The sequence below is a fragment of the Podarcis vaucheri genome (assembly GCF_965113315.1).
Source record: "Podarcis vaucheri genome assembly, chromosome: 7".
Taxonomy (NCBI): Eukaryota; Metazoa; Chordata; class Lepidosauria; order Squamata; family Lacertidae; genus Podarcis; species Podarcis vaucheri.
The window spans coordinates 9,754,791-9,779,209 of record NC_138765.1 but is presented as its reverse complement, the minus strand read 5'-3'; the positions used below and the strand labels follow the sequence as shown (position 1 = coordinate 9,779,209).

The window sequence follows — 24,419 nt, the reverse complement described above, 5'->3', positions numbered from 1 at the left end:
GATTGCTATGACCATGAAACAATCTAATTCAAAATGGGCCTTGATAACCCTTGCACAGTGAGCCAATTATTTGTCTTCACTTGAAAGTCTTCATCTATAGCCTAAATTATGCTGTCCGGTTACTTATCTGCCTACTCGTGCACATTCTTTCAGCTGGTGGCTGTGGAAATGGAAACCATCTGCTCAGTTCCCTCCTTCCATTTCCTATCAACTGTCCAAAACCATGTTTGCAGAAGTCTGATAGTGCTATTTTTGTGACGGGGCTTTTCTGTTTGTCTTTTGAGACCTGCACTTTTCATTACGGAAGCCACAGGGCCAATACTTAGCTGGTATACAGCCGGGTTGCCAAACTTTGTGCCAGTGGAAGCATTTGGAATTTCGAGAAAATCCTGTGAAAGCTAGGCATAAAATGGCTTGGGGTGGGGTGGGGAGGGGTGACATGACCAAATGGTTACCACAAATAAAAGCAGAAAAAGAGGCAGGACAAAAGAAGGCTGCGGACATATCCCACCCCCTAAAGCAAGCCGTCAGTGTGGGAAAAGACACCGACATCAGCCACTACCACCCTTACTCACAGTGATAGAGTTATTTACATCTCTCCTCTGTTCAGAATGGATGGAAGGGCAGGGATTCAATCCTGCCATCCAATGCAATGTGGGCATGTTTAATGGGGCATGTTCAATGTAGAAGAGACTGAGCCAGTTCAAGTAAGAACTGAGCAAGGGGGGGAACCTGTTTCTGGTGCATTGTGTATTTTGGAGGGGATATTTATTGAGACCTTTTGCAAGTGTCATGGCAGGTACCGGAAGCCACGGAGCATTGGCGGCTACTGCTCTAAAGGTAACCCAGGTCACGAAGAAGACCTCACTAAGTGGTATGGAAAGTTGCTTATCCTCAAATGCATGCTACTGTGGTAATAAATTTTAATATTCCCAGGCATTTTAGTTTTCCAAATATAAATTTTTAAAATGGTCCTTTTTTGGCTGTTTCTCTCCCTTACTATCATTCTTTAATAGGGTTTTATTATTTTATTTTATTATTTTATATACAGTATTGATAATCACCTTATATATTATATTTTTTAAAAGGCGGGATAGAAATATTTAACACTAAAAATAAATGCCAAATTTTAGACATATCATATATTGCAACATGCTTGTAATACACTGATTAAAGGGGTTTATAGTGTTAAGGAGTGGTGCAGATTTTCTTTTAGGGAAGACAGTTCAGGGCAGACTAGCCAAGCTTAGCAAAATACTCACTCCCCAGTGAAAAAACAATTCTTGGCTCAGGATTTTTTTGACATGTGATTGTCAATACATTTACAGTGATTTGTGACATATCTGAAGACATGCCTGTTTGTCCAAGGAGAGCCTACTACTATTATTATTATTATTATTAATAATAATAATAATAATAATAGTTACTGTGTTTGGTTTTTTTTACTGATTTTACTGCATTTATTGTGCTTTATTATTATTGTGAACTGCTTTGGTATTTCTCTCTGTAAATGGAAAGCAGCAGAGAAATGTTCTAATAAATAAAAGGCAACCGCTCAAAAGAGAGAGAAGCTGTTATGTGCAGAATGCTTTCTGCAGCAGACACAAGAAGTCAAATATGCATTCAACATTAAGTCAAATGTGCTCAGTGAAGCTTCACAGAACAAATCAGCCACACAAATTTCATCAGCAGGGGAAAAAGAAGCCCACCAAATGCTACACTGTGCCCGCCACTATAGTGTCAGCAGTTGGCGTGAGTAGCAGGAAAAGGGCTTGCCACTGTCCCGGAAGTTGAAGGCAGTGTCAAAACACTGTTGCCTGAAGGAGGTGTAGTAGCCAGGAGAGTGAGGATTGGGGGTGCTGATCAGGTGGGAAAGACCTCTGTGACTGGTCACATGGTCAGAAGAATACCAGGGAGCTCCCACCACCACCATACAAAGGAGACCAAGTATGGGGACATGGGGGGGGGGTGACATTAAGAACAGAAGGAGGACCTTTGTTGTTGAATCAACTCCTGCTAGAAATTGGACAGATTTGTTGCATTTTTTGACATCAATTGAGATTTGACTTTCCAGATATTTGTATGCTTCGTCAAACTGACTTTCATTCTTATGCTTTGTGTAAATTCGTTTTGCTGTTAGCTACTCTGCGTTTCCCTCGAGGACGAAATGTGGGATTTGGGCAATAAATCTGACCCTCAAAGCGGAACCTGCCTACACATTTTCACCACCGCTACCTCATCACAAAACACTTAAAAGGGGTGCCTGGGGTTTGTAGAATGAAGTTGAGATTCCTATGATTCTTTTTAAAACCTCCTGAGAACAGCATAAAGACATTCTTAAGCTATTAGGTAATAAAGTACCTGTCCCAGCACCTTCCACAGAGCTTTCCACGTACACACAGCTGTTCAAGAATCAAACTCTGCAGCTGTGGATCTACAGAGTCCAACCAGAGCTTCACAAGCATTATATTATACTCATTCATGATGTACTGAAACAAGAACACAGTCCCAAAATCTTAGCTACTTATGTCAAGACCAGACCCCTACTTATTCCAACTTGCCTGATGCAAGCTAAGGAAAAGCAACATCATATATATGGAACCCAAGAGCTTCTTTCTTTCTGTCTTCTGAGAAGCAGACAGTTTCTCACAACATTAGAAATTTTGCTTCAAAATCAGTAAGGTGCGTTGCCATGTGACACAGACAACTGATGTTCAGAGACAGAAGTCAAAAGTTCTCTAGGCACATGAAACTGATTGCACAGCTGTTTGGATATGGGCTCATGTGTGTTGCTGGGAAGCACCCTAAGAGATACTGAAGTTCGTGATTAGGGGTAATACAGTGGCACCTTCGGTTGTGAACAGGAACCGTTCCGGAGCTTGTCGGATCCCAGGGAATTCACAAACGGAGGTGCCTGTTCTGCACATGTGCACTAGAACGCTTCTGCGCATGTGCGGTGAAACCTGGAAAAATACTTCCAGGTTTGCCGCGTTCACATCCTGAAGGATACACAACCAGGGTTGTGCGTATCCAGAGGTACCACTGTACTCTCAAATTACTACACTGTTTTTAGAATACAGTACATGCTGATAATGTTAGCACCGTAACTGAGTATTGCAGATAAACAGAGAAAGGGATGCTGGTTTAGGAAAAAGCAGGAACTGCCAAGCAGCATAAAATTATTCTTCAATGCAGTCTTCTGGCATTGAAAACTTAAGGCAGCACCAAGTCTGTGTGTATGAACCAAATGGCCCATACTAATTCAGTCCAAATCTTTTGATGCAGCATTCTGAATGTGTGCTAATATATTAAAAGTAAATTTCTAAATTGTTTTCTGTATTTCAAGCAACGTTATTACCTGCTTAGCATTTGTTACCAAGAGATGTTTTGCAAGGTTCTCTGTCTTAAGATGGGTGGGGTACCCTTTACAGCAGAGGGCTGCATTCCCTTCCAGCGACCACATTCTCAGAGTGGGGGCACTAAGGCAAACTAGTGGAGAAGTGAGTGTAAGGTTTATCATGGTACAGCAGGCTACTTTCTATACCCACACCTCTATTCTCCATCCAGAAAAGCAAGAGGCATTAATGGTTCGCATTTGCATATAACATTATAGCTAGGTATAAACGCTGAAGGAGAGTTTGAAGCAAGGCTGGTGATGGATGTGACCGGGGGAAAGTCCCCGGGGACAGAGGCCTGGAGGTCCACATATGACCCATACACACACACCCCGGCCTGAGGTAGAACTGAAAAAGCATCCAAATGAACCATAGGCTGCCTCATCCACAGTTTAGATGCATTCTGTGTTGGGATACTGCCAGGAAACTACTGAACAACCATCAAGTTTATAAACGTCACTTCTGACTATCTAAACCCAAGTAACAAATGAAAGTTAGTATTAAGGGTATAAAGCAAGAAGGAACATTGGACTAAGTGAGGATAGGAGACATACTTTGCTTCTGTGGGAATCCAGGTTTAGATGAATGGGCGGCAAGGAAGAGAGCTTTCAACATAACTTTCCCCTCATATAGCAGGCATTCATAAATTCCCTGGAGGCGGGAGAAGAATTACAAAAACCTGTTCCATGTCAGTTCATTTGGAAGTTGGGGGGGGGGTGCTTCCAGACCAGAATCTGCTCAAATATGCCATGCTATTTACAAAAAAAATAAAAAAATAGATGAGGGTACCGGTAATTCTGGTTCATATGGAAGCATCTTAAATACACAAGGTTTGTAGAACTGTATTTGCAGGGATGTGCAACCTACGGCCCTCCGGATGTTTCTGGACTACAACTCCCACCATCCCCGATTACTGGCTATGCTGGCTGGGCTGATGGGAGTTGTAGTACAGAAACATCTGGAGGGGAGCAATTTGTGCACCCCTGGCTTATCCAAACATAAATTCCCGTCTACAGAAAATGTTGGTTACAAATGTAAAGAAAGGAGGAAAATCTTGCAGTGACTCAGGCTAAATTTGTGACCTGTCATTCAGTTATTAAATTTCAAGGAAAACCTGTTAGTGAGAAAACAGGAAGTTAGGACTGTGATCCAATTTCAAAACCGTTGCTTCCTTGGGACCTTAGATTTTATGTCCAGCAATACTTTACCACTGGGGACCAGTACCCATTCTTGATTACTCTCTCCATTCAGAACTTTTTCTTAGCCCTGCTACATGCCACAAGGCAGCTAACCATGTCTGAGAATAAATCAAGTTTCCCCGAGAATAAATTGGGTTCAGAGGCTTCGCTGCCAATCTGCTTTCTAAAGGTCTATCGATCTGCAGGGAGAAATGTTTTTCAAAAGAGAAACTTCCACAGGTATAGAAAATTAAAAGTCATAAATTCATGTGCTCACTCAAAAGCCTTCAGCTGTTTTACCAAATCAGTGTGGCCAAGAAAAAGGCATCTCAACTACCAATATATAAAATTTTAAAAGCCCAACTTTTCAGCCACAACAGAAAATAACAGAGGATAAAATGAGAACTAGAAACGACATACACAATCTGATATAAAGCAGCCATTTATCTGCAACTTCAGGTTTTAACTTCCGCTGTTAAATGCCTGTTTCTGGTGGGAAGAGATGCTCTGTATCTTTTGCCAGTGACATCTTGATGGACTGAAGCCTGCACATTAAAATAAATGATTCTATGTGCTGTAATGCTGCCCTAACAAGAATGCCTGCTGATGCTTCATCCCCACAAAAACTTCTAGGTTATTAGTCATGATCAAGAATATCAGCAACTTTGCTTGTAGCTTGGTGGGTTAACAAAGCAGAACTCCAACCACCGAGGAATGAACTGTTTCAACAAATGACCACATGAAGCCACAAGCGAATGCCACTCATACCACAATGTGAAACCACAGCCAAGACCCCTCCTTTTAAGGAGGAAGTGGGGGACCCAGGCTGGGAGGCTAAGGGAGCAGTTTAGTCCACACAGTAGCTAACAAGACTCTTCTCATTTTTGCTATGATGGAGAGAGCAGATCTTTCACTTAAAAAGTATACTTTTGCAGTTTTAGCCCCAAGGTTCACAGAGCATTCATCCTAGGGGGACACACATATGCAAGGATTTCTTTTAAGGCTCCAAGATCAACTTGGAAAATAATTAAATATTAAAACAGTCCACAGATGTTATCCAATTTCACCTACCATTGCTTCCAGGTATAAAAATAATCCATATTCTGTTTGAACTTCCACAGTCAGGCACATTATGTCAATTATTGATGCAGCAAAGAGGTGAGCTGATGAGGAGCGACGTTTGGAAGACTATCACTTAGATGAGGTAGGTTTTTAAACTAGTGAATTAGGTTTAAGCCATCACTGAAAACTAGGATTCCACTGGACTCATGATACCGGTTCAATAAGCTTACGTATTATTGATATCATAATTTATGCTCCTCCAAGGAACTTAGGGCAACGTATTCATTTCTCTCCACCCACCTACCAATCTCTTTACTATAACCATTTGAAGTAGGTTAAGCAGAGAGTTCGTGACTAGCCCAAGGTCTCCCAGTGAGTTTCATGGCTGAAAAGGAAACTGAAGCTAGGCTCCATGATGCAAACCCAACATTTTAACCGCTGTGCCATTTAGTTTAGTGGTTTTCACTCTGTGTTCTGGATAACTCTAAGGCTTCATACTGTCTTATTAGGGTTTTCTCAGGTGGAAAATCAGCAATGGTAGACAGGATTCCCTGAAAAGCAGCTTGTGCATCACTGCTGATCTTCTCTCTACAACATGTAGCTGTAGGAGAATATGAGGTGTGTTCTGGATCACATTCATGCACAATGATGGCAAAACCCCACTGGAACAAAAAGCAAGCCCAGATAATGGCCTAGAATCCCCTGCAAAAGCAAACAAATTGATCTGAAGGATTCCCTTAGTACAGTGGTTTTCAACCAGTGTGCCATGGCATCCTGGGATGCCTTGAATGATGACCAGGGGTGCCACGGGCAACACTGGCCTCTGTCCCTTCCCTCCCTCCTCCGTTGCCCTCTCACATCTCTGTCTTCCGAAGGTTTGCACAGCTGTTTGTTGCAGCAGCCCTGGCTATAAGCTCCCCAGGCAAATGCTGCCTCTGGTTGCCAGGAGTAAGCAGCCTCGGAGGAAGCAAGCAAGCGGGCAAGGGAGCCAGTCCGCTTGCCCTTGCTGTTGAGAATAGACAGACAAGTCCCAAGCCCCTGTGGGGCAGGGTGAGGAGGCACCTCGTCTTGGGGCATGGCGGGGGTTTAGCTCAGAGACCAGGGGCAGGAGCAGCAGCTGTCCAGAGGACTCCCAATGAGAGGGGAGAGGAGAGGAGGCTGAGCGAACACTCCACAAGGGAGGGTGTTCAAAAAAGGGTGAGAAACTGCCAGCTCTGCAGACAAGGGGTGACATAATTGGGCTTCTGAGCCCTACAGGGGTGCCGCAGAAAGAATGTAGTTGGTCAAGGGAGCCGTGGACTCAAAAAGGTTGAAAACCTCTGTCCTAGATTAAAAAAAAACACTGTCCTGGCAACAAAAATGAAAGTGTCTGAAGGTGTACAATTAAAAACATGCAATAGCTAATTATGTGACCAAGCAGCAAGGTTAGAATATAGGTGTGTCATCTTTCCTGCCACAAAACCCCAGGTATGTACACAACACTACCTTGGCAAGCCACATGAAAGCTTTCGTGGTGGAGGCCAATCTGGATGGCTTTGGAGTCAGCCAGAAGACGACGATTATCTTTATTGGACCATTGCATAAACTTACCCACCCACCTGCAAGTGGGTGCCCTGTTGCAGCATCAACCTAAAGCGTCTAATTTTAGAACTTCCTTTTCTTCACAGATCCTGTCTTGGCGTAGGAGGCTGGGTTGTTTGTGGCCAGAGGGTGGGGGCCTTGAAGCCAAAGTTCTTTCCTTAGGCAAGCCACTGTTCTTTGTCTCACACACACACCCCATCTGAAAGATTATCCTGGCCTACCTCTCAGGATTAGAATGAGATAATAAAGTGAAGCACTATGAAATGCAATATTAAATGCTTAGTATTATTACTAGTACTTTTGAATTATGGTGCTGGAGGAGACTCTTGAGAGTCCCATGGACTGCAAGAAGATAAAACCTACCCATTCTGAAGGAAATCAGCCCTGAGTGCTCACTGGAAGGACAGATCCTGAAGCTGAGGCTCCAAGACTTTGGCCACCTCATGAGAAGAGAAGACTCCCTGGAAAAGACCCTGATGTTGGGAAAGATGGAGGGCACAAGGAGAAGGGGACGACAGAGGACGAGATGGTTGGACAGTGTTCTCAAAGATACAAACATGAGTTTGACCAAACTGCGGGAGGCAGTGGAAGACAGGAGTGCCTGGCGTGCTCTGGTCCAGGGGGTCACAAAGAGTCGGACACGACTAAACAACAACAAATTACTAGTACAGATCCATGGGCCTGGACTATGAGCCTTGTTTGCTCCCTGCTCCTGGGCTTGTCAGGAAAATCCCAGGCACACAGAAGCCTGTGCTTCTTCAAATTTTATGTTGACAACAAGGAATCTGAAATATTTGTTCAGCCAAGCACAAGGGTGGTGCCAAGCAATCTGAAACTCACTTCCTCAAATAAGAAGAATTCAGGTCATTTTCTCCATACCCCACTCTAATCCAGTTGTCTTTCAGCCTTGGATGAGGTCCTGATAATGCAAACTTTCAAAGGTGGGTCTCTATTTCTACACAGCCAGGATTAAAGGAGAATATTGCAGCACTTGGAAGTCTGCATTGGGAGAGCGAGAACAGTGGTGCTATCCACAGGGTATTTCACCCTGCTGGGACTACAAGATACGGCAGCACTAAAAAAAAATCGTGTTCTCATAGCTATTTATACAGTGCTGTCTGAATACATTACCACTAAATATGTTAAAAGCAGCTGAAGGGAACAGCTTTACATGCAATGCAGAATCATCTTTCTGATCTCACAAGACACCCTCCCTTCCCCAAAATGCAGGAAGCAGTGAAGAGGTGGACTGCTGTAGTGTCTGAGGGCTAGTGTCTGATGTTGGGCCGGTATGCTCTTGGGGTGGCCAGCATTTCATGGCCATTGCAAGACCAAATGAGAATGCCTGTTACCAGCCTTGTGAGACTGGGACTTAGGAGATACTATAAAAGGCCTTGTCCCACACCATACAGTCTCTGTTTGGAGGCTGGGTAGGAACACTTCAACGCTGTCCAAGCTGCCTGTGAATGGGCATGCTTTTCACCCTCCCTGGGTGAAAATCATGTTATGTATGATGTAGTTCATACTTCTTCAGATTCAAAGGACCAGTGTGACAGCTGGCACATGGGACAAAAAAGAAGGGCCCAGAAATCCCTGCCTTTGTAAATAAAGAACATAAGAACTTCTCCAGGGAGGGAGAGATGTCTGTATTCGGCTAATGGGCAAAGCAACAGAGCAGGGCTGGTCCGTTGATCTGTGCAACTGGTGGACGGTACCTGCTTACAGCTTAACTCCACTCTCTGCACTCCTGCATGAGAACTTTACTGGCTTTTAAAGTCTCAAGCACAGCACCCAAGCAGCATATAAGCGATGAGACAGCCAGGCCAGTTGCATATGTGCAGAGCGTATGAGTTCCCCAGCCCCTTCCTCTCCCCTAACTTCTACAAATATTCACAGCTGAACTTTTATATATTTAGTAATGATTGACAGGACTGAAGCTGCCTGGTACAGAGTCAGACAACTGGTCCATCCAGCTTAGTACTGTCTACACTGTGTGGCAGTGGCTCTCCAAGGTTTCATACGAGGGACTTTCTCATCCCTACTTGAAGCTGCTGGAGATTGAATGCAAGGCAGATGCTCTGCCACTGAACCATGGCCCTTTAAATCCATTATCAATCTCTTCATTTTCACCACAAAGCAGTCAGTTACACCAGCGGGACAGAAACCCACAAACATGGCAACTGCAAAGCATTTTTAGTCAATGATGAATTTAGTAGCAATATGGGTAAATCCTTCTGGTTTTTTAAAGAAATTATATTTTTGCTTAGGACATGTTTCCTAAGTTTTCTTTGTGACTGCTGAAGACCAGTAAGAGCACATCCTCTTAACACCGCCTAAGAACCAAGATCAACAGCATGAAAGCTTGGTAGCCTGTCCAAAGTCATAGGGAAACTCCCTTCAGATGCAGATTTGTTTGCTACAGCCCTTGCTCGGCTGGTTTTTGAAAACGAAATGCTAGGACCTCTCTGGTTGGGTGTTGAGGTTAGGATATGGTATAATAAAGCTTACTTGTTTCTCTCTAATGATGCACTGTTATCTATTCTGAGAATCCAAGACAAGGAATTATAAACCCCTTTATTTTGTTCTGTTATCTTTGGCTATTAAAGGATTCAGTCAGGCACAAGCAAAGCAGAAATGCCTCTGGCCAATTAGGAACTCCTGACTTAGTTTTCAGTATGCAAACATATTCATTATCACAATTATGCAGAAGGGAACACAGTCTACAATTCCAAACAACCACACAATTACCCCAGTGACTCTGAAAGCCTGAGAAACGGAGGAAGCAAAAAACTAGAGATATACCCTATGTTAACAAGGGTGCTAATTCAGGACAGAAATCCCAAAGTATGTCTGGTATCTCTGATTGTGCAAACAAGCTCCAGGGCCCAAAACAAAACATTTGGAGAACTCATGTTCCATGATTCATGCCCTTTTTCCAGGATACTCCATTCTAGTCCCCACCTTTCCTCCCCACACCACCCCAATTTTATGTTTTTTCTCCAAGTCAGTCCCAACATTTTTTTGTATTTCTGAAAACCTTGGGGCTCCCCCAAAATTTCCTGAGTCCTTCCTCACAATGATCCATACACTCTGAGAACCAAGTTCACTAGGAGTATATGAGATTTCCATTAATAGGTATATCAGGTCTTTGGTATAACTCATATTAGTATGAACAGTACCACAAATCAGCACTTTACTTGGCGTTGTTAAAAAACACTAAAGATGTTTATACACAGGACAGGTTTTCCAGCTCAGATGAATCATCTGCAGCTCAACCCTAAGGCACGAGAACTTTCAATAAAGCTGCAGTGTTCATTTCAGGTAGAGAAATCACATGGCAGATTCTTTGTGTAGTAAAATCCTGAGTAAGAATGAATGTGTCTTGTAGTCAAGGCTTTCCGATCATAGCTCTGAAGTTGCACCTAACAGGACAGGTGCATCTTGGACTCTGCCCAAGCGCTGCTCCTATCTGCAGTAACATGAGCTGTTTGCAAAGGCAAAAGGAAAGTCTATTCTCTCATTAGGATAATAAAGAGCAGAATGCACCCATTTCACTCTACAGTGACTTATTTTCAAGTACCCTGAAACCAAATCATAATGCTTTTGTACGTACACACTATTTCAAAGCAAAAACCAAGCACTCTCTCAAATTATTGAAAGGGGCTAAAAAATCAAATGATGGGAGTGAAAATAAATATTGGGAGTGAAATATTGCATTCACAGTATTAGTGCGGGAAGCAAATTGGAGCTACCAAAACTGCACCATCAACTTCCATGATACAGGAATTTTACAGACACAGCAAGAAACTGAAGGCCCTTAAAGCTTTCTCCACTTGCTGAACTGCAAAAGGCAGCTGCTCTCTGCTTTAGCTAAAATGTTCTGATAGTACAACAGAGTAACAGCAGCCCTTCATTGTGGGAAAGGATTCATCTTGTCAGAGCCATGCAGAAGCATCAAATAGGAATACTTTACACCTGATAAATACCACTACAGGCAATTTCAACTTACTACTAATATTTGACATTTTATTATGTTTTTATATTCTGCTGGAAGCCACCCAGATTGGCTGCGGAAACCCAGCCAGATGGGCGGGGTATAAGAAATACAATAAAATAATTATTACTACTACTGCTAAACTTTCTGGTACCTACTCAGGAGGGAGGAGGATGTTCTGATCTGGCAGAAATGAAGGCATGAGAATTTAAATATAGGCGGTATAACAGGAAATAAAATAAAACAGCATGCAATTCATCTATAGACTGCTCAAGCATAAACGACATTAAGTTAAAAGCCTCCAAAGCACAGCAGGCATATCCTTCAAATACTGTTGAAACAATAAACTGTTTCACTTCTCTGCAGATGCTAATCTGTTTGTAGAACATTCCCTTTTAATTCTTTAAAACCAATACAGATAAGAGAAAATGATGTTTAGAAAGTGCTTAGTATAAATAATGTTTGGAGTTTATTTTGGTTCTTAAAAGCAATCATTTGCCGCCGCCGCCGCCGCATTTTTCTATGAAATCCATTGCGGGCTCATTTTATCCAGAATTCAATGCACAACCGAGGTGACGTTTTACCAAGGATCTTCAGTAAAGTTTGACCAAAGGTACACAAACTACACTGCTAAATTAAGGTACATGCAATAGCTTTCATAGCTACTAAACTGTAAGTTTCCCACCTTTGCCCACCCACCCACAAAATGCAAATGGAGCCATATACTCTTTCTGAACCAACCAAGGGGCCTTCACAGATGAGATGTGGCATTAAAATAAACTAACAACAACATCTCTTGCTACAAAGATCTTACCTGTTGCTTCAATGTATTCAATGCATCTCTCAATAAAAATGGGGATGGGCTTCTCTGGTGTCACTACAGTGGACAAAGGCACCCCGAAATAGTTGCTCTCCCATGTAGCCTTTGTGATAGATGGCCGAGGCTTAGGCTTTGGTTTCTGTAGAGAAGAATTTACCAGAGTTAATATTGTTGGAAACATAAATCATTATAAATAATGAAGCAATTGATTTAATGAGGCTTTACTTAAGTAGCCAAAAGGTCAATAATATAAGAAACTGGGACGATAAAAGACACAATTTAACTTGTTAGTCAAAAACAAGCTGTACTTCTGGTTATACATATGCGCTCAATTTGCTATAAAGCTATGGTTGCTATTGCTACGTAAGTAGAATGTGAGTTCATACAACTATATATAATGCTTTAAAAATAAAAAGGAAACATTTAAAAATAAAGCTTAGAAGGAAACATTTTTAAACTACTTGGAATGATACCACCTGCCACAGCAAATGCTACACAGTAATAAAAATAATTTGAACACCAGATACCTTTTACACCTGACTGGCAGGGAGTGAAATCGCAGCAAATACAAAATCCAGCAAGGAAACTTTCTGAACCTCCTCGTCCAAAATACTATGGTGCAAGCTACATTTTGTTCACTTACAAAAAAATGCTCTGAAGCCAACAGGTATTTTCTTCCCACAGTGGATAAAGAACAGCAAACAAATAAGGATTGTTTCTGTCTAAACCAGTCTTATTCTCAAGCAACAATGTGCCAAGAACAGCTAAGAGCAACAGGCAAGGAAGGCACAAAGCCTCAGGTCAAGTGACAGTGATTCACAAACTCTATCCGGGTGAGCCTTTGAGTAAAAGTGTGTGATATTGGGGGGGGGAGGGGAGAGAGTGTGGCTCCATGGAAGTTTACTTCGAGTACCAAGGAAAAGCTTCTACTTCAAAAGCAGGAAAAACAAACCACAAGCAGCAAACAGAAAAACAGAATGGCCTGCTTAGGGACAGATGGAAGGGCAAATGTATCTTCTCAATATATGGATGAACTCCCCCTAAGGAAGGAGTAGCCAGTGTGGTGCCTTCTAGACTCTCATCAGGTCCAGCTAGCATGGCCAGTGATCAGGAACGATGGGAGTTGTAATCCAGCAACATTTAATTGGCTATTCCCTGCTAGCTAGAACCTCTGGCACTAGAACAAGAGCCATCCCGCAGGTCTATGGTCCTTTCCAGGCTGCAAAATTATTTTGTTTCATTTTTCATGAGACTATTTATCCACCCTCCATCAGATTCATTTTATCAAATAAAATTCAATTAACAGCAGAAAGACAAATGTTACTTCAAAAACTGTAGCAGTCAAAGTATTTAATTTTTAGATACTAGTACTGTAGGGCTTGCAAAAGTGTTACATGCCATAATAATAATAATAATTTATTATTTATACCCCGCCCATCTGGCTGGGTTTCCCCAACCACTCTGGGCGGCTTCCAACAAAACACTAAAATACAATAACCTATTAAACATTAAAAGCTTCCCTATGCAGGGCTGCCTTCAGAACGTTTTAGAATCCTTGCTTAGTGGAGTACCTGAATTTCTACCCGCCACAGTTTGCTCTTACACTCTCACTTGTGCATTCCCATTCTAGCCAACGTCTGGAAAAAGTCATAATTCCATTAAGGTATTAGATGTGGGTGGGAGGCAAGTTTCCCTATATTTTCAATTCCCATTTTTCTGCATTACACTTAAGGTACATGGTACCTAAAGGTCTCAGCTGGATTCTTCATTTGTTTTCCTAGGTGGATTTCCATGGCTAATTTTCCTTTAAGACTTGTGCTCCAGAAACTGAAGGGGCTCTCTTTTCCTGTAGCTATGACCTATGGTGACACAACATATATTACTATTACACCACACTGCAGCAGAGATGGAAAGTAGGAAAGCAGAGTCATTCTACTGGCTTTGCTAGATCAGCAACTTTTGGCTCTTTCTGTGAACCGCGCCCCACTCAGCCAAGATGCCTTGCCAGCTGCAAAGCATCCCTGAATGGCAAGGAGTGTTAAGTGAGATGTGCCGTACACTTCAGTGTGTATGTGTGTGTTTTGAATTACGCGCCTCTGTGCCAGCACAGGGTGTGGGAAGTTCCCAAAGCTGTTTCCTTTCCAAATTTTAATATGAAATTGCTTTCTCTCCCCCCCCTTGTCCCACCCAATCCATTTTCCTTTTATGTATTGTCTTTTTATCATAAGCCTGAAGACAGGGTGATTTGCTTTCAGCAAAAAAGGCAAGGTTGAAATACTTCTGATTTAAAAAAATCACTTTTTTGTGCTGTTTCGCTATTGCAGGTAGACATAAGAGCAAGCAGATTCACACATGACTTAGGAGATTGCATGCAGGAGAGTTACTTATCATATTTTTCTGTGTATAAGACTAGGTTTTTTTTAACCAAAAAATTAGGTTTAAAATTGGGGCTCCTCTTATCATGGATAGTGCTGAAGGGTGTTTTCTTAATTTGGAGTCCCCAAAATAGGGGTCGTCTTATACATAGGGGTGTCTTATACACAGAAAAATACGTTATTTCATTTATCTGTCACTTTTTACAATAAAAAAATTCAAAGTGATACGACAATAAAATTACAATGCATAAAAACAATTAAAAAGAAAAAGTTGGAAGCCATGACAACACAATAAACAGAAACTGATCATCCAGAAACCACACTAAAACTACCCACACTAAAAGATGTGCGCCGCCAACATTAAGAAATGAACAAAAAATATAACAATGGACAAGGAGGGCACCAGGCACAGTGGCGGAGAGCAAGCAGGGCGGGCGCGCGTCCTGGGGGCGGGGCACGCATCCTGGGGGAGGGGCACACCACCTGCAGAGGCGTAGCGCCCATCATGGGGGGAACGCCGCCTGCAGGGGGGGCAGCCGTGATGGCACCCTACTGGGATTCTGCTGCCAGGGGCGGTGCGCTCCCTGCGCACTCCTCTTCCTCCGCCAGTGACCAGGCAAATCATCTTAAGAAAAGCATTGGGGGAGGCACACCACCACAGAGGCCTGTCCTTTTTGGCCATCCTCCACTTCTCCTTTGGGTGGGGAACACAAGAGAAGGGCCTCTCATGAAGACTGCAGAGTCCCGGTTGGTTCATATGGGGAGAGGCAGTCCATGAGCTACTGTAGTCCCGAGCTTTAAAGATCAAAACCAGCACTTTGAACTGAGCCCGAAATCTAATCCGTAGTCAACACAGTTGGGTTAAACTCCCCATGCTGAAGCCTCAATCCAAATCCCCCACTTCTGCTAAAGGAAAAAACATACAACAATATTGGTTGATCCTGCTATGGCTGCCATTTGTAGTTCGGTCATCAGTATTTGCATTAAAAAACCAAAACCAAAAGGAGGAATTAGCAGTCAGAGTACTCCCTCGTGAATTAGCTCTGGAATATGCCTAATGATGCTATTGCTATTTGGGTTCTGGGACATCACATGAAAGCCATGCAATGTCATTTGGGTAGCCCTGATATCAATATTTAAAAATATATTGCATTATCTATCAATGTCAGGTTATCAGATAATTTTTTTTAAAAAAAGAGGTTTCTTTAAAATTCACTTTATCTTAAAAATAGTTGTTCATAATATTCTCTCCAGATGAGGAAGTTGGCAGGAAACCTGGGGAAGATGGACGCGCTGCACTAATTGAAAAGTCACAATATGTAGTGTATGACTCAAATGCAAGGAGGTTTCCAGCTTGATAAAAAGGGCTATACAAGGGCAGGTGTTCTATTATTTTGAGCTCAAGAGAGGAGATTAACTCACTCCTAGCCAACAGCTTCCCTTGAAGACATCTGTTGAACCATGTGGCCCCAGGAAACTTCCCACCCAACTCCCCTCCTCCATTGTCTATACCCCATTCCTAGCTAAAATATGATCACTTCCTGTTTAGTCTGTTTCCATATAACTTCCTCCCTCCAGAGCTCTGGTGACAGAAGGATACGTAGAACAATACAACAACAGGGGGAGGGGTGGCAATTTATTTTCAGACACCAATGACAGAAAAGAGCTTTTCTGCCAAAGACATTAGAGAGCATATTAAGAAAATAAACCAGGTAACTGAAACTTAACCCTATCCTTTCTTAATGGATACACCATTCATCACCATTCATGCTGGACAGATCACCAATTACCGTATTTTTCGCCCTATAGGACGCACTTTTCCCCCTCCAAAAATGAAGGGGAAATGTGTGTGCGTCCTATGGGGCGAATGCAGGCTTTCGCTGAAGCCTGGAGAGCAAGAGGGGTCGGTGCGCACCGACCCCTCTCACTCTCCAGGCTTCAGGAAGCTATCCGCAAGCCTTGGGAGCCCGGCGGGAGTTCCCGCCGGGCTCCCAAGGCTTGCGGATAGCAGCCTATTCTGGGGGCTGGGGTCGGGGGAAGCTCGGGTTTCCCCCGCCCCAACCCCGCGCCTAGGGGGGGAATAATTTTTTTTCTTTATCCCCCCCCAAAAAAACCTGGGTGCACCCTATGGGCCGGTGCACCCTATAGGGCAAAAAATATGGTAATATGCTCCATGATGGCTATCAAGATTATACCTCAACACAGGCTTCAAGGAAGGAAACCATGGCACAAAATGAACACTCAACCCTTCAAGTTTAAGCGGGATTGCTTCCAAATGACTCTTAAGAACCATCTGCTTTCTGAGTTCCCTGATACCACTGAGGAACACTGGACCAAGCTAAAAACATCCATTATTGCAGCCTGTGAACAAACCATTGGATACGAAACCAAGAAACACCAGGAATGGCAATACAGCAGAAGGGAGTTGTTATTTAGTCTAAATAAAGGTCAGAACCCTCTTCAAGGGTAGCCTACAAACAGCACATTACAATAGTCCAATCTGGAGGTTACCAGGGCATGGATCACTGTTGCAAACTTCTCTTTGTCCAGGAAATGCTGTCGCTTGAAATAGGCACTCCCAAGCAATGGGGGATCAAGGTGCACCTCCACCTGCTCTTTCCAGGGGAGTGCAACCCATTCCGGAACAGGTGGTATTCCTGGTCTCAGGAACTTTGAAGACACAGCACTTCCATCCTGTTTGGATTCAGTTTCAATTTGTTGGCCCACCTCCAGTTTGCCACACACTTTTTTGCTCATTCTTTCATGCTGGACATATAAAAAACTTTGTTGAGCAGAAGTTAAGTCCCCCATGGCAGATTATGTATCAAGATTAAACGAACTCAGCACATGCTCTTTAGGAAGCTGCCCACATTAATGCAAAGATGTGCTGCCTGAAGCTACAGAAGTTCCCCCACCAACGCAAACAAATCCAGCAGGCAATGCAAACAGGACTATATATTTTGATCATGGCCTGAAGAAACAACAAAAGGAAGAAACAGCAAAAGGAAACATACCTTTTAAAAGCACCGATGATTTGCAATCAACACCTCAGCAGAAGAAAAGAAAAAAGATCTAGCGCTGAGATGAGATAGGAGAGTATAATTGTGATGACTCAAATCAGTGAAAAGCTTTCACACTGTACATCATTTTAATGATGTACAGCACAGCAGGAGGAAAGCCTAATACAAATCTCAAAGCTATGACTTCCCCCCTGCTTCTTAAAGTAGTAAATGGGATGCAATATTAAGTGCCAAAAGCATGGGGGTTCAATCAACTGGCAACATTTCTCTCTGTTCGCCGACAGAAGCATTAGTAGAAAAGTGATGGAATACCTAGCGCTCTGCAGCTTTTACTTCAAGGCTGACTATAAAGTGAAACGGGCTTGGGATTCCAGCCTCATTTCCCTGGCCAAGTTGCCCAAGGGAGCAAGACACAACTATCTAACTTGGAATGAAAACCTAGACCAAATCACAGAACTAGTGTTAAGGGCTCAATCTAGCTATGACCTTTTCTAGCCACACACTTGACCAAAACGGAGGCATGGGCAAAAATGGCATGCAGCCACCAGAATATATGCCAAGCTCCCCCTGCTCCTGGACATTTAAGACCTGCCCACAGCTTTCTGCTTTGAGGCCCCAGCCAAACAGGTCAAAATGTTAATAAAAATGCACACTACATCACAATAAAGGAAGGGCTGAAAGCTCAGTGGCAGAGCACATGCCTGGCAGAGAAAGTGTCCCACATTCAATCCCCAACAACTTCAGGAAGGCATGTAACATTTTTGCTCCTCCAGCAGCTCTTCCATCAGCCACCAGGGCTGTGAAAGACAGCAGCAGCAGCATCCACCCAGCAAGGAAGTCCTGGCCTGTGTGGGACTAACATGTAGCATCTTCAACAGTCAGTTCCAAGCCAGGAGACTCGGTTGCAAAATGCAATTTGTTTGAACATCAGAGAACGGGGGTGGGGGGGTGGGGTTTACATACATACACCTTTGCCCTGCTGCAGTGACTACTGTGTCAATATCTATTTTATTGCATTTCAAATATCTAGTAAGCCGCATCAAGAGCTTCAGTTAGTAGGGAGGGCAAAAATACTGGTTTTGGGCAGCCAGAAGGATCAGAAAGGAGACCCTGGACAATATAGCAGTGAACTGCAATGGAGATCTAAATAGAGACTATAAGTTGTGCTTCTGCCTGTGTTTATTTTTTATTCAGATTTGTCATGGCCAATGGCTAGTACAATAAATTTATTTGGACTGGATTGGCATAAGTAAATGGGACAGGAAGCAGGTGATGGGAAAGACCCCTCCTTGGGAACCCTGGAGAAGTGCTGCCAGTCAAGAGTAGACAACACTGAGCCTAGATCAGGAATAGCTAATCTGTGCCCCCCCCCAAAAAAAAATGTTGTTGAGTACAGCTCCCATGCTGACTGGGGCTGCTGGGAGGTGGAACCCACTAGCATTTGGAGGGCCTCAGGTTAGTCACCCCTGTCCTACACAGACCAAGAGTTTGACCTTGTATGAGGCAACTTCCTAAACTCTCATAATCACAACCAGGGACCTAACAAATGCTTCAGTCATCAAAAGGGTTAAAAGCAAGAAGTCCCTGCTGGAAATACCATCGCATCAGTGCTTGCCAGATGTCTGAGCCCGCTACCCTCAGCCAGGCATGTGTCTGTCATTAGGGAGCCATTAAAATGTTACACAGCAGCAGCAAGCAGTCCAGCGAAGAGAAAGCAACACCATTCCAGAGTTTACCTTCATTTAGCCTAGCGAATTCTTAGCTAGAAAAAAAACATTAAGGAGTCCTCTGCGCTACACATTTACACACATGTATGTTGGCTCGGGTGTGTGTGTGTGTGTGTCACATATGCCAGATCATAGATTTCACCACCAGTACTACTGAAGCACTAAGCAGAACCATTTGAAGATCTGTGACCATCCAACACAAAGGAACTATTCTTCATACTCACTGCATTGTCTTTAAATGGCAGGCAGACCTCCCAGTTCCTCTTGCATGCTTATAGCTTCTATAAAGCAGCAGGTGCCTGAACCTCAACCCAGCATTAAAAGGATTGCAGCAAAAGGGCTGCAGAGAATGCTGTTTATTATTTATCAATATGTTAGAGACTCATTTGGAACCTGCCTTGGGACTCCTGCTTCCTGGTTCATAGCCAAGAAGAAAAGGGTGTGGAAAACAGCGCATAAAGAATACACAACATAGTCATCTTACAATCAAATATCCACCAAATGTTTAATTGGGTAGACCAGTGGTTCCCAATTGGTGGTAACCCACCCAGGGGGTCTGTGGCACCATTCACATAACAAAAACTACCACAGATATATTAAACTTTTCAAAAGTAGGGGGTTCATAGCTTGGGTTTTGAGAAAACAAGGGATACGTAGTACAGTGGTGCCTCGCAAGATGAAAAGAATCCGTTCTGTGATTCTCTTCGTCTAGCGGTTTTTTCGTCTTGCGAAGCAAGCCCATTGACGGATTAGCGGATTAGTGCTATTAGCGGCTTTTAGCGGCTTATATGCTGATCGGATCAGCTGATAAGCGGCTTAGCGGCTTAGAAAAAGGGGGGAGGAAGGGAAAAAACCAGCAGGAACTCGCAAGACATTGTCGTTTTGTGAAGCAAGCCCATAGGAAATTTGTTTTGCGAAGCACCTCCAAAACGGAAAACTCTTTCGTCTAGCGAGTTTTCCGTCTTGCGAGGCATTCGTCTTGCGGGGCACCACTGTACTTAGCTAATTGGGAACCACTGAGGTTGGCCATTTCACATACCCTTCTTTGTCTTAATTCTTCAAGGAGGAGCTTGGGGGGAAAGTATGGATTTGACTGAGACAGGAGGATGGGGGACAAAAAGAAGTGTGTGAGTATTGCCTGAAATTTGACACAACATTTATGTTTCCTAACAAACCACATTTGCTAGCTCACCTTAAACCATGGCTTGTTTTTGATTTGCTGATACTGGCATGCTAGGGAGCAACAAGCAACTATCTGTGGTTCAGACCTAGTGGAAAGCCGAGACTTCTTGCTCCTGATGCTCACACCAGAGAGCGAACAGAGCAGGAATTGTTGAGGCATGTGCGCCAGCACAGTAGTGGTTCACAGTAAACTATGGTTAAGGCAGAAGGTCTGACTTATTATGTATTAACGTGGGCAGTGAGAACACTAGATCACTTTGTAACAATTTCAAAAAGTACTCTGAAGAGCAATTCATACAGTGAAGTTCATAACCAATACATAGATGTGACTTGCATGTCAAAGGCAACTGGGAGCTGTAAACCCAGTTTAACTACCATTCTACACTGTGCAATCAGCATATTACGATGACATAATTCTAATAAATGCAGAATGGTTCCAAGAGACATTCTGTTCAAACGGACTATATTCTTAGTTTTACACATTCTAGTAGGAGGAACTATCTTCAGCAGGGTTAGAGTACAGAAAAGGAAATAAACGCCTGTTCTATGCTATAAATGTGCTTAGCTAAAATATATTTTGGATGATACTGAATGTCGAAGTTCTGGGTTTTCACTATCTTGACATAGATTAAGTGAGCTAAGCATCCAAATAAAGCTTTCATGGTCAACTTAATGAGACTGCCAACATGAGGATCAATTAGTGCCAATGGGAAGGTGTGTGCTACAAACCTGCTTCAATAATGATCTGGGCCATAGCCAATTTGTTAATTTTGGAACAGTGAAATTTGGTAACATTCTTGCTGTGATCAACAGCGGAGTCCGATTGACCTACTTGACTAAGCAGTTTATAGTTCATTGTAAAAATGCAGTATTATTTTGTTGCCATTAACAGAGAAATCTAGATAAAATTAAGTTACTGCCTCTGTACACAACTGGCTTAAGACATATGCTGAGTCAGCTACTAAACTTGCAGCCTAAGAATGCAGATAGAAAGGGGAAGAGATTTATTACTAAAAAAACTTTTTAAAAAATCAATGTGATTGAAACAAGAAGAAATCCGTGATACAGGGACCTGATGGAGGCAATAGAGCATTTGGACTACTGCAATGTGCTCTATGTGGGGCTACCTTTGAAGGTGACCTGGAAACTGCAATTAATCCAGAATGCGGCAGCTAGACTGGTGACCGGGAGCAGCTGCTGGGACCATTCAATGCCAGTCCTAAAGGATCTACATTGGCTCCCAGTACGTTTCTGAGCACAATTCAAAGTATTGGTGCTGACCTTTAAAGCCCTAAACGGCCTTGGTTCAGTATACCTGAAAGTGCGTCTCCACCCCCATCGCTCAGCCCAGACACTGAGATCCAGCACTGAGGGCCTTCTGGTGGTTCCCTCATTGCGAGAAGTGAGGTTACAGGGAACCAGGCAGAGGGCCTTCTCGGTAGTGGCGCCCACCCTGTGGAACACCCTCCCTTCAGATGTGAAGGAAATAAGCAGCTATCCTATCTTTAAAAGACATCTGAAGGCAGCCCTGTTTAGGGAAGTTTTTAATATTTAATGCTGTATTGTTTTTAATACTCGATTGGAAGCTGCCCAGAGTGGCTGGGGAAACTCAGCCAGATGGGTGGAGTATAAATTAATTAATGAATTATTATGATTATGATTATTGTTATTATTAAAGAATCTACCCATGTAGCAAGGACAGTGTTATAGTAAGATTATAACACTGCCTAGTGCAAATATAGACAATGATTTTTGGGGAGGGAAAGTGTAAAGATATCAACAGAACACAGCTGAGCTGTTAAGGATGCAATGCATCACTGATAAATGTACAAAGCTTGAGGAATAAATTAAGCCAGAAAACAGACCAAGCTTACAATCTGAAACATTGCCATCATCTCTATCAACATATCCCTTCCAAGAGTTTATGAACATGTACTTACTCCAGAGATGAGGAACCTCCAGCCCACAAATGACTCATGATCATAAGGGGTCCAAGTTGGCCTACAAGGCAATTTTCCTTAAACAATCCCCACTTGTTCATCAGCTAATGTCACTGGGTGCCATTATCTGATGGGCAGGAGGGTAGTATTCAATCCTTGCTGGGAACATATTGGGCAAACCAGATCCTTGCTGCCATTAAGATTGAACCCTCTGCTCAGCAACTAGTGAGCAAAGAGTTCAATCCTGCTGTTTGGCGGCATGTGTTTGTTCCCCTGCTGGAAACAGGGAAACGTAGCAAAAAGTTGTTCAGAAACAGTTTTGCAAACAGACCTGCACTGCTCTTTAAACCTCTGGTTTGCAAACCGGGACTGTTTGCAAAAGAGCTCTCAAGCAGTCCTGAGCTGCACTTTGAAGCCCCAACACTTGGGACTTCCAACTGCAACATCACCCAACATCACTATAATAACATCAGGTGATTGACAGGTAAGCAGCCCTGCCCATCTGTAAATTTTCCCCTTTAAGGGTAGGGAGCCAGAAAAGGTTCTGCACTCCTGACAAACATTTTGCCCCATTAGGACAATCTAAGATTCCAGGAAAGAAAGCTGCTGTTCCAACACATTTGAAGAAGTACAAGTAATATAATCTGCCCTGGAGCAAGCTGTACTATCTGATGAGATGTTAAGAAAATAATCTGCAGAATTTGGAGCCTAAGCTCTACAGATTGCTCTTCGAAGACAAAAATGTACTCAGAAGATGTCTGCTAAATTTAAGTCACTTTCTAGACTAACAGTGAAAATACATGCGACACTGAGGCAGAAGATGGAGAGTCAAACTACACATGAGATGGGAGCTCTGTGAATAGATCTTTCAGCATCTTTTTCTGTTATAAAAAGCAACTGTTGCTGCGTATGCTTTGGACCAGGCTCCCAGCAAAGCAAGATGGGGGAGAATTTTAAGTTAAGTACCAACTGAGATAGAGAATTTGGAGGGAGGGAAATGCAGAACACCAGTGCTCAAAACTCCCGTTGTTCCAAGTGCATTTTGTGACAGGGAATTTCATTAATACAAACAGTTTCTGAGCTCTGGGCGCAGTACTGTGCCTAAGATTTCAGATTAAAACTGCAGAGTGGAAGGAAAAGAGGGCTTTTTTCTCCCTCCCCACTTCCAGCTACTCTCTGAAGACTGGAGAAGAGACCCTCTTAAGAATACTGGGGCGGTGGGCAGGGGAAGGACTAGACCATGCGAAAAATGAACATAATATTTTAGCTGCAGCTCATTCATTTTCAGCACTGCTTGTTATAAAACAGTGCATCTAGACATTCTGTTGCTGCGCCCAAAACCTAGGTTTAAGGTGCCATTTAGTTCCTAGCTTTCGTATCTCAGTTTCTAACACTGCTTGACATGCTGGCTTTTATTATTATTATTATTAATTAAATTTGTATAACGCCATTCATCCGCACATCTCAGGGCGATTCACAACACATTGAGAAGGAATAACCATTATTTTTTAAAAAAAATATTTTTTAAAGTACTGTATGCCTGTACCAATCTTATTTGGTTATCAAACTTAGCATTAAACTTATTGTGATTACCACTTGCAGATCTGCATAGTTGTCAGTGTCGCTGAAGCTACAAACCACTCCGGGTGAGGAGAAAGCATGTCTGTGCTGACTTCCAGGCTTTCCTAGCTGACGGGTGAGTAGGTGCTGCTGCTTAAACAAGGCTGCTTTTCAGAGCATGCAAACACTGAAGAGCCTCATGTTTTAAGACCCATGGAGAAAGTTGCCTGATGACACCTTCCTTAAGAGCTCAAATATTAACACTCCTAACTTGAACGAATATGATATTTAAAAAGTGAGGTGCCACCAAGAGCCCACTCCACGCCATTATTTATTCCCTAAAAGTACAGCTCTCCTCATATTTGTCTTTTTTTCTATTAAGCAAGTATTTGAGATGCTCTCTCTGTACTGCCAACAAGGCTTGAAATTCACAAAAGCTTTCAATTTACTGTTCTTGCATCAGCTTTTGAGCTTTGGAAGTTATGCCTGGCAGTTAACTTGTGCTCCCTCTGCTGGCTATGCAGTAGGTTAGCACCTCCCAAGCCTTTCCCCTCGGCCTTTGAATGCATTCCAGTCACAGTTTTT

At 43.0% G+C, this 24,419-nt stretch overlaps 1 protein-coding gene across 1 annotated transcript in view; it reads right to left on the bottom strand.

Moving 5' to 3' along the window:
- The window catches only part of ARHGAP35 (Rho GTPase activating protein 35), an 83,548-nt gene that overhangs the window by 24,293 nt on the left and 34,836 nt on the right, over positions 1 to 24,419 (bottom strand). The window contains exon 3 of the mRNA XM_082230946.1: positions 12,025 to 12,169. Coding sequence (XP_082087072.1) covers positions 12,025 to 12,169 — 145 coding nt within the window. The remainder of the gene's footprint in view (positions 1 to 12,024; positions 12,170 to 24,419) is intronic.